Source organism: Cyphellophora attinorum, assembly GCF_001299255.1.
Source record: "Cyphellophora attinorum strain CBS 131958 chromosome Unknown Contig11, whole genome shotgun sequence".
NCBI lineage: Eukaryota > Fungi > Ascomycota > Eurotiomycetes > Chaetothyriales > Cyphellophoraceae > Cyphellophora > Cyphellophora attinorum.
In genome coordinates, this window is record NW_017253239.1 from 475031 (window position 1) to 487773 (window position 12743).

General features: G+C 53.1%; 5 protein-coding genes across 5 annotated transcripts; 3 read left to right on the forward strand and 2 right to left on the reverse strand.

The window, feature by feature from the left end:
- Nucleotides 1–350: 350 nt before the first annotated feature.
- On the forward strand, nt 351–821 carry AB675_10706 (uncharacterized protein; the record flags this gene model as incomplete). The annotated part of the gene is made up of 1 exon (XM_018139496.1): nt 351–821. The coding sequence occupies one exon, from the start codon at nt 351–353 to the stop codon at nt 819–821; it is 471 nt and encodes a 156-aa protein (XP_018000657.1).
- Nucleotides 822–1340: 519 nt separating this feature from the next.
- AB675_10707 (putative transcriptional regulatory protein) lies at nt 1341–4099 on the forward strand (the record flags this gene model as incomplete). Its single annotated transcript, XM_018139497.1, has 8 exons — nt 1341–1441; nt 1489–1876; nt 1932–2157; nt 2214–2245; nt 2299–2667; nt 2714–3100; nt 3311–3898; nt 3959–4099. The coding sequence occupies 8 exons, from the start codon at nt 1341–1343 to the stop codon at nt 4097–4099; spliced, it is 2232 nt and encodes a 743-aa protein (XP_018000799.1).
- Nucleotides 4100–4223: 124 nt separating this feature from the next.
- On the reverse strand, nt 4224–5186 carry AB675_10708 (Oxido UcpA; the record flags this gene model as incomplete). Its single annotated transcript, XM_018139498.1, has 2 exons — nt 4224–5086; nt 5171–5186. 2 exons carry the CDS (start codon nt 5184–5186, stop codon nt 4224–4226), a joined length of 879 nt encoding a protein of 292 aa, XP_018000931.1.
- Nucleotides 5187–6727: 1541 nt separating this feature from the next.
- AB675_10709 (uncharacterized protein) lies at nt 6728–9065 on the forward strand (the record flags this gene model as incomplete). The annotated part of the gene is made up of 3 exons (XM_018139499.1): nt 6728–8117; nt 8165–8923; nt 9001–9065. The coding sequence occupies 3 exons, from the start codon at nt 6728–6730 to the stop codon at nt 9063–9065; spliced, it is 2214 nt and encodes a 737-aa protein (XP_018000708.1).
- An 810-nt stretch (nt 9066–9875) lies between these two features.
- Nucleotides 9876–12494, reverse strand: AB675_10710 (Cellulose synthase 2; the record flags this gene model as incomplete). The annotated part of the gene is made up of 4 exons (XM_018139501.1): nt 9876–10720; nt 10801–11535; nt 11588–11870; nt 11916–12494. 4 exons carry the CDS (start codon nt 12492–12494, stop codon nt 9876–9878), a joined length of 2442 nt encoding a protein of 813 aa, XP_018000690.1.
- Nucleotides 12495–12743: the final 249 nt, after the last annotated feature.

The following is a 12743-nucleotide window of genomic DNA, read 5'->3' on the forward strand; positions in this document are numbered from 1 at the left end:
CTGGAGCGTTCTAGCGAGTCTGTGTCGTTGTCTGGCCCACGGCGAGCATTCAAAATGTGTCTTAGACTTGAGGGAACATACCGTAAGCAATCTCGGTTTTCTCGGACATGTTGTCCAATTCGTGGAGTGCACCGGGCTTCCCGGACATGTGAGGATATTTGACCCCAGCGGTCTGCTTTCTGCGCAACTCAGAGAAGACACATCGCGCGACGTCTTGCGTCAAGCTTCATTGCATCAAGTCTTATTGTCGTAGAGCGCACCTGTCGTGGTGAGAATTTGTTGTCACAACCGAGTTTGAAAGCACCAGCTCCAGCTTCTCCCCACGTCCGATAGCACAGCACGAGAACAGTATGCCCAACAAGGGTGGCCTCACCGACCGCGAAGCAGCCATCGATGCGCTCCATCGCTTCGTATGGGCCCTTGATGAAGGAAGTCACGAGCTTTCTGCGAGCTCCCTGACCTCGGACGCTGTCATGGCCCTGCACTTCACGCACAATGGTGCCAAGCCACGAGAGGTCGAGGGACGAGACACTATTGCGGAACTGCTTATGAGTGCTGTCGGACGACCGCTGGACACCACACACATGGCAACGAATGTGCGTTGCGAGGTGGATGGCGATAAAGCGAATTTGCAAGCGCAGATCTTGGCCCAGCATTTTAGTGGGGGTCAGGGACTGGCACCAAATCCGAAACCATACTACCTCTTCGGAAACATTTATCAATGCGAGATTGAAAGAGCTGAAGATGGGCTGTGGAAGATCAGTCGTGTAACGATAAGGGCTGCGTGGACGCAAGGCGATCCAAGTGTGATGAAGGTTTGAGGCTTGTCAAGACCGTCCGGCCGCTCCTGCATCAAGGCTGTTCCTAGATTCTTTGTGGTGCAGGAGCATGTCCCAGATTGAAGGAAGGAGCGCCACCGACATGTCAGTTTTCCTAGGGTGCGTTTGCAATCAGTAGAGGCAGTCTCGAGATATGATTCAATGCTGTTGCAACATGCAGTCACGAAGGGTTTGTGACTGCTGCGATTCCGCGCCATCGGCTCTCTTTAGGTCGAGCGCAGACAATAGCAGTGTCCGCATGAGCAAAATTAGAGGCAGCTGGTAGATGCACAATGCACAACGTGATGGAGCGAATATGAGAATGTCCGCGATCTCCGAGGCAAACAAACTTTGGAAGCTTCTTAGGACTGCACACTCCGGAAATAATGACCTCTTTATTATCAGCGTGATCTCAGCGTGCCTCGGGCCAGCAGCAGAGGACGAAATGAGCAGCCTTCTTCGCTGGCTGATAAGTGTCGTCAAGTAGACGCGACTGCTCACCGTTGATATGAAGACAGCAAGATGCCGCGGACATTGGCTTCGTCAGAAAAGCGTGGTCACGTGAGTCCCGGAGATCGGACAAGACGGCGACCAATTTCGTGTCTCCTATGTCGCGCTCGCAAGTGTGTTCTACTGTGAACATTGGTCCACCAGACTAACGGCTGACCAGGCTGAAATGCGACCACGCACTGCCAGCATGTGGGAATTGTGTCAATCGCGGCGACATTACCGCTTGTCGCTATGTGCCTCGCAAGAACGAGGCGCGTGCGACGGCACTGCAGGTCTCAGACCTGCCTGGTGCCGCTCAAGCAAAGATCGATAACCTAGAACGGCTGCTGATCACGTTCATGAGCAGTCAGCAGCAGCCCAAGACTCTACTTGACACGCCGCCGGGCAGCTCGGCTACTGAATCTTTTGATGTCGATGGCAGCGGTAACAGCCCTGTCAGACAAACGACATTTAGTTCAGCAGCACCAGAGACTGGACTACGCATATCTGCAGACTACAAGCAGTCTTCGTCCGTGGACCACGCACACTGGGCACTTTTGCTGGATGAGGTGAGCAACCTGCTCTCCATCGCTCACTCGAGCGTCAGCTCACTCCAATATCCAGATCGAAGATGTGCGATCCTTCTTGCAGACGAAGCACTCTCGATCGGAGCGCCCCAGTGGAGGCACGACCGATACGATCACACGATCAATCGCCGACCCTGGGCCAAGTCTCCTGTTTGGCACTGCAAATGTCCCTTCTCGAGCTGAGATCCTGTCGCAGCTGCCGTCGAAGTACACTTGTGACATGTTTGTCGACAGATTCTTCGCCCACCTGTACCCTGCTATCCGTCAGTACCACCTCTGAACCCTGTGTCTTCCTGAAACACGATTCTGATTCTGTTAGATGTCCTCCACGAGCCAGTGTTCAGGAAACAGGTACTCCTGCCGCCCACCGGGACTGACAGCAGGCGCTGACTGTTGTGCAACAGTACCAACAATTCTGGTCGAACAGCCGAAGCACACCCATGGCATGGCTTGCTATGCTATTCGCAATACTGCGAATTGCCTCACTCGATTACTTACGGGAAGAGGACGAGCCACTTGAACACCAGGCCAAGTGTGCTGACTTGGCTTCGACGTTCAGACATCGGCTGACGGACTGTCTGATCGCCGCGGACTACACTCGTCCCCAAGAATTTCTTATCGAGACGCTCATTTTACACCTATATGCGGAATATGTGTCTAGCCGCGATGCGAAGTCAACTGTTTGGGTATTGGTTGGCATGATCGTCCGACTCGCGATGAGGATGGGCTACCATCAAGAACGCCAGCCAACGATGCGTGCAACCCCATTTCATGTATGCCGCTTGGATCTTGTCTAGACAATTTGCTAATCATGGGCAGGCTGAAATGCGCCGCAGGGTATGGACGTTCATCCAGCAATGTGACATACTGGTCTCTTTTCAGATGGGCTTGCCTTCGATGACTGCGCCTGCATCCTTGGAAGCATCTCTACCTCGCAACATCCATGATGAGGGTGGAGCTTTTGATGAGGATTGTACAGCTCTGCCACCAGCTTTGCCTGACTCGGTGCCGACGAAGATCTCGTACCTCATCGCTAAAGCAAGACTGGCATCCGGTCTTGCTCGAGCTCTCGATGAGGTGAATCGTACCCCAGCACCCACCTGGGAAAACGTCCTAGAGATCGACCGAAAGTTAAGACAGATCTACGACAACGTTGCTGACCACTGGAAGCTTGGCGAGCTATCTGCCCAAGACTCTTTGGTGCTTGTATCGGCAAGGTTTGTTCTGTCAAGTATACACCATAAGTCTCTATGTGTTGTGCATAGCAGGTTCCTCGGGGCTGCGAAGTCCGACAAGAGGCATGTCTATTCTAGACGCGTGTGTCTGTCCTCGGCGATGTCGATCCTTCACTTCCAGGCTATACAGGACCAAGAGATACCTGTCAACGGTCAGCTTCGGCGACTGACAAACTATCAGACGTCGCTGGCGATACACGATTATCTGCTTGCGGCAACAATCATCGCAGCTGACTTATACTCAAACAATGCCTCCCCGGGCGATACTTCAGGCGTTCGAGAAGTATATGGAGTTCCAACACAGACTGAAATGATCAAATCGTTGCGGACAGCAGGCGAGATCTTCGGACGCCAGACCGAGTCAGCCGAGGCCCGGAAAGCTGCGAACGTTCTTAGAATGATCGTTGATAAGGTGGGACCGAGACGTCGGCACTGTGGAGTGACTTCACGAGCTCGACAAGCCACTTCGGAATTCAGCCGTATGACAACCACGGTCAGTCCTTCACAAAATGCGGGTCCAACACAATCGTATAGACCCACGCTACCAGATCCCCTAGCGTCAGCACGTTCTTCACAGGGTTTACAGCCGGCTGGACAACTCGAAGAAACGATAGCGCAAGCAAGAGAACTGACTTCGCTCGAGTTCGCCCCGTGGTCTCATAGTGTGTCTGGAAACCAGAGTGTGCAAGAACAGCAGGGCCGTCACCACTTGCCAGCTTTTGGTTTTCCTGGAAGCTGGACCGCTTCTAAGGATATCCCGACCTTTACAGTGAGTCGACCTTATCTAGCGACGCAGATATCTGTAAAGCCAGCTGACGTAACCACGCAGGATCCGATGCTCAACGACCCGATCGCTCAGGATTGGCTACCATTCTCCAGTCCATTGTCGTTAGCCGACCCGATGGCATCGCTCTGGACTATGTGCTCGGCATCTCAAGAAGACTTCAGCTTGGAGTGCCCTTCCCCATGAGGGCACCGAGGCACGCGCTGCCAGCTTTCTCGACCCTGCTATTGCCATACAACAGCCTTGGGCTGACGGCAAGACACGTCTCCATAGCTGCAGATCCACAAAACCTGATCCGCAAGCGAAAGATTTAGGATACCTGAAGCTTCACCTTCAGAAGATCCTTCTCGATGATCTCTTCCTGTCGCTCCAGCATTTGCGTCATGTCCCAGCGCGAATCCACATACCGGGCCGCAAGCCACTCCCTCCGCTCCTTCGTCAGGAACGTGATTGTGTCAGCCACCATCTGAGGCGTATCTGTCAACAACTCATACAAATGCGCCGGAAAATCGACCGCCATATCTGTGTGTATGCCTCCAGGCGCCACGCCGTAGGCCAGAAGGCCTTGAGAACCATACTCCGCCATCAGGTAATTGTTGAGTTTCAAGACTGCCAGCTTGGTGGTCTCGTAGCCCGACCCGCCTGGCAGAGTATGAAGCGCACCAATGCTGGACATGACAATGATTGTTTTGTCTTTACTTTCCAGGATCATGGGCAGGAAAGTCCTTGTCATCAGGTAGGTGCCTTTCACGTTGACCTCCCACGCCCGCCACCACCGGTCAGGATCTGTCTCGCCCATGTTCGAATACGGGTGCATAGCGCCTGCATTGTTGATGAGGATGTCGAGGGCGCCGAAGTGAGACTTGACGGTCTTGGCGGCGTTTTCAACAGCGGATCGATCCGTGATGTCTGTCACCAGTATGACGATGTCTGGCTCTGGACGACCTGCAGCTGATGCGGCCTCTTTTAGGTCGGCCATTATCGCTGTGCTGCGGTCCAGGATGTCAAGAACGGCGATTCCAGAGGCGCCGGCTTTGGCATATGACAATGCGATCGCGTGGCCCAGACCTCTGGCTGCGCCGGTGATGAGGACGTTCTTGCCACATAGATTTGACTTCAGAGGGTCGATTGCGGCATAGGTGTCGCCGCGCTGTGTAGCGGTGAATCCATAACCTGGCGAAGCGTTGAGTCAGTCAAAGTCGCTGGTGCAAGAGCAATGGCAACAGTGGCAGCTACGTGCTGCTTGTGGTCGCTTACCGAGACTTAGATCCATGATTCCTGGTGACTGGCTTTGCCCTCGAATGGTCAAAACGGATGCCTTGCTTGATCATGTGTAATGGCACAGGAGTCTTCTCACTCCGGTCACATTATATAGAGGCTGGTATATGCTTGCTCCATCTTTGCTGCTCCGCGGACCTGGATCTTTCTTGGGGACCTAGCAGAATTACACTGGCACGACAAGGGAATCTGAGACGTGCTGAAATGAGCAGTCTCACTCTCTGTAGATCAATTGTGCTCAGGCCGTCCGTTCGGCGTCTTGGATTCAGCTTCCTCGCTAGCCGAACAAAAGTTTTGACCGGATCCTTGGCGTGACAGCCTTGAACACCGGACATGTCGGCATAATACTCCATGGACATTGTGGTCCATGGATCCCGCATGGTACAGTGAGGCGCCAGGTCGAAGAAGGATAGCTCGCTTTTCAAGGACGGCTTTGAAGCTAGAGTCGTCTGTCACCAGTCCGCAAGCGCTCGAAAACGTCCGAGCACGCGATCTGAATGCGACCGGTACGCTACGCATGCTGCGTTGAATGAGAAAGATTCGTGCGAAAGGATCAGGAGAGCACAGGGTATGAGAAATGCAGGAAACATTGGAACAGACGCGCGGCAGAGCTGCGGATCTTGAGTGTCGACAGCCAGGTGCTGACATTGCCGCGAAGGCACACGGTCATCAAACAGTGCGCTATGCCCGCATCGCACCTTCGAGGAACAGCGCGTCGTCTTGAGATTTTCTCCCTGAACATGCGAAAACTTGGAGGATTGGCGTGCACTTGCGTGACATCGTTCGTTGTAAGTGGAACCTACCGTTGTACCCATGAAGCATTTCATCCGCGGATTTGGTTGTGAAGCTTGACGCGTTCAGAAGCTCTAGCCTGGCGCTGGCTTGGCGACGGGCCAAGGGCAACGACACCTGCCGTCAGCATCAACTGTCTGTCTCATCATCGAACAATAGGAGTCGCAAAGCCATCGCAATGGTTCAAGGACGTTGTTGAGGTCCTGGCTTGGAAGAAAGAACGGTTCTACACGAAACCTCGGTAGCAGTGGCTCGGTGAGCCCGGTTGACCCTGGACCCTTTCCCCGCTCTTCCCCAAATCTAAACTATATCTGCACCTACCCTTGTACAGCTTCCGGTGGAAGGGACAGACAGCAGATACCACAATGTACTCATTCATGCCTTGTACCTGTCGACAAGTTCAGCAATCTAGATTCACGCGTGGCGCCAGTCCAGGCGTAATTCGCTGTTGGATAACCTCAGAAGGGGTCGCGTCGCGGATGGCGTGTACATGACGAATCACGTCTATGACCGCCACAAACCTTGGGAACTTGGATGTGGTATGGATGTTCCGACGGAGGTGATAGGCACCGCATCCTCGCAGACTCGTGTGGCCCAGGCTTGCGCACGATGCAGGAAGCAGAAGCTCAAGGTGAGTCGCCAAGCCTCAGATGAAGTGTGATTCGATACTAGTGGTCGTTGACACAATTACACCATGCATAGTGCGATTCGACTCGGCCTTGCTTGCTTTGCCGAAGATCTGGCATGCTATGCGAGCCACGTGATGTCAGCACAGATCAAATTCAGAAGACGGGTAGGAAGAGACGTGCTACTGACAGCACACCCAAGCGCTCCAAGATTGAGCCAGGCACACGCTTCACGCAGCGCTTGCAAAGCGTCGAGAATGGTCGTGTGTCGTCTGAACAGCAGCCTTTCTTGGGGGCGGTCTCGCAGTCACGTCAGCGGTCATCGCCCGCAGGCGTGTATCGTTCACCTGATGCTGGCTCTGCATCGCAAACCAGTTCTACGACGGAACGGCAGCAACAACGTTTCGGAGCAAACAATTCCGCTGTCGGATTTGCTGCCAATGTCTTCGGTGACCCAGCCACGTCGCAGGTAGCTGCTGGCGACATCTCCAGTATCCCTGGCCATGATAAAGCACGCCATACCGACCGTAAGGACTCTAATTATGGTCGGCCGACATGGTCACTAATATTCGCGCCATTTCCTGACGCAGAGATCGTTAACGCTTTGACGGATGTGTATTTCGAACGAGTTAATTGGTTCATCTGTATTATGCATGAGCCGTCCTTCCGCAGGTCCAAAGATCGCATACTGTCGAGCCAGACATGGTACAGAGAGGATATGGGTACCGTGTTGCTGTGCATGGCCATCTCAGCTATGGCATTGCAGTGCGTCGCACGCGATCCAGCTTGGTCGGGACACTCGCTACTAGGGCGGACTTCACTGGCACCGAAGGATTTCGCCGACATGCTGATGAAGGAGATCCGTTATCACCTTTTCGATCTTGTTGATGACTGCTGCATTGAGACTGTTCAGGTCTGTAGCCTGCTAGGCACGTATTCTATCTTCTACGCGAGCCCGTCACTGGCATGGGGAGTCGTTGGACTTGCAGTGCGGACAGCTTACGGTCTATCACTTCACTGTGACCAGGATAGCGACCAAGAATGGGATCCAGTAACGGCGCAGGTCCGACGGAGGAATTGGCTACATCTCAATGTGGCGGATATCTTTGCTTCGATGATTTACGGGCGGCCGATATCACTAGATCCGGCATTCTCTAGAGTTGCACCGTTACAGGACCTCGACGACACCATCTTCGGACCAAATTTGTCGCGGCATCCCCTCATGGTCATTACTACACAGCACCCTTTGCTATCCAGCTCAACTGTCACACTGCTGACTTTCCACGTGCTGAAGCATCAACTCTATGACATCGTCCATCAAGCATTGTGCAGGTACCGTGTTTTACGCTTTCAGTCTCCGATGTCGGTCGAAGACATGTCTTCGTTAATACGCGCTGTCCATCAGAACCGCAAGGCGATAGCTACCTGGAAATCTCAGTTACCGCCTGTCTTCGAATGTGAGCCAGGTAGTCGACAGTCCATCTTGGACGAGCTCAACGGCATCACAGGTTTGTCATTGGACGAACAGAGATGTCGTCACCAACTGCTGCTGCAGATACAGACGTTGCATTTCACCTACGACAACGCCATCATATTCATACACCGCCCGGTCCTCGAGCATCGAGTGCCAAAGGATGCACTTCGGGAACTACCCGTAAATCTGCCGTCGCCGAGACTTTACATTTGGCAGTCGAAGCTGCGGTGCGGATGTCGAATTTGCCGATTGATCACTTCAAGATACATACCGTCATGCCATTCATGCTGATGAATTTGTTCACAGCAGGTGTCGTGTTATGCATACCACCGAGCGCGTGGCCGCTCAGCAATACTGCGCAAGAGGCCAAAGCGGCGACCTTGCGGATCATCAAGCAGAGCCGTTCACTCAAGGACTTAAGCCCAATCGCCCATCATACGGAGCAGCTTCTGACGCGGTTGCTGAAGATATGTCTTGAGCAGGAAGTTGAGAATAGCCTAAGACAGGAAAGCAGCAGCAGCAGTCGACAGTCAGAGGAGCCCGGGCGGCCGGTTGGCTCATATCGTGGGCAAGACATCGTTGGCAATGGTAGGCTCGAGGAATCTGCTGTACAGAATACGCAGTATCCGTGGACGAGCTCACACCCTGCGGCTGCCCACGCCATGAACGCATCGCGGGATGATCACTTACAGCAAAGCGACACTACTGCGATGTTGAACGAGCCGATGCAACACCATGAGTACTCACAGATGGATCCCAGTTGGTCTTGGTATCAAAACGAAAGCCAATTCCAGCATCTCCACGCTCAAATGGATGAGACGGTTGGCAACTTCGGGCAAAGTAAGTACTGCAAAGGATTACCTCCGTCACTTGCAGAATCCGGTCGTCCACGCAAGTTGGTGCTGACTGCTTTCTAGTGCTGTTCAATCTGGTGCCAAATGATCCAATAGCGCTTGGGGCTGGGGAAACAACACGTGAATAAGTGCGCCGATTTGAGGATGTCAACATAACTGCAATATCATCGGCACCAGCCAACGCTCCGCATGCGATCGTAGCTCTCTCCGAAAGGCCGTCCGCCGATGCTGTGCTGATAGGCCACTAATCACTACGATTTACGAGCCTGCTACTGTACCCAAAGGCCGCCATCGGGTCTGCTCTTAAGAAACAGAGAGTGTCATGTGATAGGACTTGAAGTCAATCATGTCTTGGCGTTCACCTCGCTCGAGTGTCAGTACTCCCTTGTCCAGTCTTGAGTATCCCCTGACAACAAGGTCCTCGGCCGACCTTCCTGCTTCACCAGTGACTAACTAGCATTGTTCATATATTGCAGTTCTACAATTCTCCTCCAACAATCGCACAAAAGCGACATGTTGTTACGAGAAAATAAAATCCTAGACCTGGTATGGGGCTCTTCTTCCCTGCCACCTTTATCTCGGGGTGTGTGAGTACCAGTAGGGGTTTTCCTGTGCTTCGAGTTGATCTACGAGTCCTGGCAATACAGTTTTTGCTTTTTGGAGGAGCTCGAGAGGTTCCGGTCGGAAAGCTCGACATTGAGTCCTGACCAGTAGCTTGTGGTACATGTTCAGATAATACAAGAGTTCCCTCCAATGGTCAGCCTCCCTCTTCACAGCAGTTCATTGGTCGCATATTCGCCACTCTCCAAGAGAAAGCCTCCACAAGCGCAAGCCATTTGACACAGGTATCATGGCGTCAAAGATCAGGTGCAGTTGCCTTCTACTCATATGCTGTAGCCAAAAAAGAGGCGTGTAGCCTACAATACTTCCCGTTCGCCTCAATAGAAGAACGTCCCCACAAAGATTATCGTTGTATACACCGAGCACAAAGTCCACTGCAACTCGGGCCACAACGCCCACTTCAACCACCTCTGTCTCTTGGCGCTCTCTTTCGGCCTCGCTACGTTTGTCTCCGCATTTCGGTCCAATAACTCCTCCCTATCCGGCATGTTTGGTGGCGCCAGCATGTAGAGCAATGGCGTCAAGTACGCTGACAGATTGATGATCCATAGTACGGGTGGCCAGAATGCATGCGTCAACAGGTAGATGAGTGTGTAATTTCGCGAGGGACGCACAGCATACATCGACTGCGTGCAAGACCAGATAACGGCTGTGAGGGTGAACAGGACGAGTAGTACGTGCATCCAGCATTCGCATTGCCAGATCATGACTACACAACGGCGCCAGAGCGGAGCGCGATTGGCTGCATCGCGTTCTGAGAGTTCCGACTTTATGCTGCCAGACGACGAGAACGCCATGGGCTTGCCGCCGAGCCACTTCGGAAGGAGGAAGCTTCTGAGGACTGTCATCGTATGGTAGGGCGTCATCCATATGTGGGCGGCAGCATCACGCTGTGATAGGCGATAGCCAGAAGGTAGGTGCGCAACAAAATTGTCTAGACGGTTGAACGCCAAGCTGATGAATGCAAGTCGGATTTGCCATCGGAGCTGGGCAGAATCGGCAAAGGCGACGAGCGTACCGCCCGACAAGAGTACAATGGGGATGGTGAGTAATGTTATCATGAGGCAAATGCTGAATAGCGCACCCGCTGGGAAGACGAAGCCGGAAAGACGCTGGAGAAAGGTCATGTCCTTGACGACGGGCCCCATAGACAGAAGTTGAGCTTTATTGCGGTTTGCAACGTTCCTAAGGTCCAGCGTGTCCGCTGCTTGAGGTGGCCGGTAAAGGTGTCGGGGACGGTACCGTATTGCAGGCCCTCGTGTACAAAGGCAGTCTTCCATCCCTTTCCTAGCAGAAGAGACGATGTGAAGACATCCTCGGCAAGTGATCCGACAGGCCAGCCACCAATGTCCTCAAGGGCCGACTTCCGAATGGCGTATCCTGAGCCTGTGCACCATGCGACGCCGTTAGCATCTTTAGTCGGCTCCATGAGATGCACAAATGCATCAAGTGACTGAACAAGTGGATCATTGTCCGGTATATTATAGAATAATTGTGGTGGACAAACAAGACCCATCCGAGGCTCGTCGACCATGTGTGCAATCACACAGCGTAGCCAATCTGGAGTGGGGATCATGTCAGCATCCAAGGCGGCGATGAATTCGCCAGCGCCCCCTGGAAGTTGCTCCACCATTTCGGTTGCGGCGATTAAGTTTCCTGCTTTGAAGTGGTGTGGCTTGCCCTTGACTTTGATCCTGGCATGATAGTAAAGATTAGGGTGTGATAGACTGAGCGCTTCAACGCCTTGACGAAGTATCGGGTCAGCCCCGTCATCGCATACCACGACGCGGTACCGCGAGGAGGGATAGTCCTGTGCACAAGCCGCACGAGCCGTGTCGAGAATGATATCAGGATCCTCTTTGCAACAGGTGATGAAGACGTCAACAGCAGGAAGGTCGGTACCGATCAGACGCAGTTTGGCCCTCTTCCGACCCTTGACCGAGAGCAGGGAATACGTGTTGTGGAAGAACGCCGGGACTTGGGAATCATTCAGTGCTGCTCGTTGATGGTTGGAAATGGCATGACTTACTGGACACAAGAAACTCGGAAGCGATGAAGACCCAGGCCGCAACGTAAGTCCGATGAAATGCTTCTTGGGCCTGGACTGTCGCAAAGATGCGATATGCAAAGTAGGCAAAATACGATCCCATAGCTAATAGGGTAGTGAGTGGTGCCAGTCTGAAGAGTCGACGCCGCCATGCTGGCAGGCGATCATAGTCATCATGTTTTGCCACAATATTGACAGCAGATCGAGGAGTTTGCGGCTGGCTTTGGAAAGTCGTGATTGCGGCTACTGCTCTAGGGATTCGAACCTACAGTAGTTAGCACAAGTTTCGAGGATTTTGCCGGCGAAGTACCTTGTCTCCATTAAGACTGTCGACCTCGACCTCACTCAGCTGGAGTGAGGCACCAGATATCGAACCCGCGGCAGACCGTGTCCAGACACGGTAATGGATTGACTGAGGTGCGTCCCAGCTCGTCGTGCCAGCAATAGAACTTCGTCTTCTGCCCGACGGATAGATAATCGGCAATTGATCAGGACTTTGCAAGTTCGTGATAATGTCTGCTTCCTCCTTGCTCGCCGTTGGAGAATCGTCAGATCCGGAGATGGGACTCTCGAGCGTCGACACCGTCGATACTTTGCGAAACGGGTCAATTTTCTCGCTTAGACGTCGGCTTCCTCTGATGGGCGACTCTGATTCGTCTTCGCCGGCTTCATGAATGCCACTCAGACCCGGGCGCCAGGCTACTGCGTTCCAAGGGTGACTTCTTGTCGGGACGATGGTCTGTGAGACAAATCGCTGTGTAGGTTCTTCCTCATCAACCTCGGCCAGAGCAGTGGCAGGTATCTCGGTCTCTTGCAAGACGGCATCGGGATGAGCTTCCTCCCACTCCGCCTCGAGCTGATCGTAAATGCTATCTGCAATTCGTTTCATGCCGAAGTTGTAGACCTTGAACGTATAACCCTAAGGAACGAACCTAACATTGGTCCAGACATGTATCACTGATGGATGCAGACTACGAGTGGTTATATGTGGTTACAGTCTGTGCCATGATTTGTATTTGCGACGTCAGCTGGAGATTTGTGTCCGAATGGTGAATCCATTAGCCATCGTTACCGTCCCAGCCTACATGGGCTGATACTTGCTTCGAGACCATCGTACGAGCAATTCGGAGATAGCACC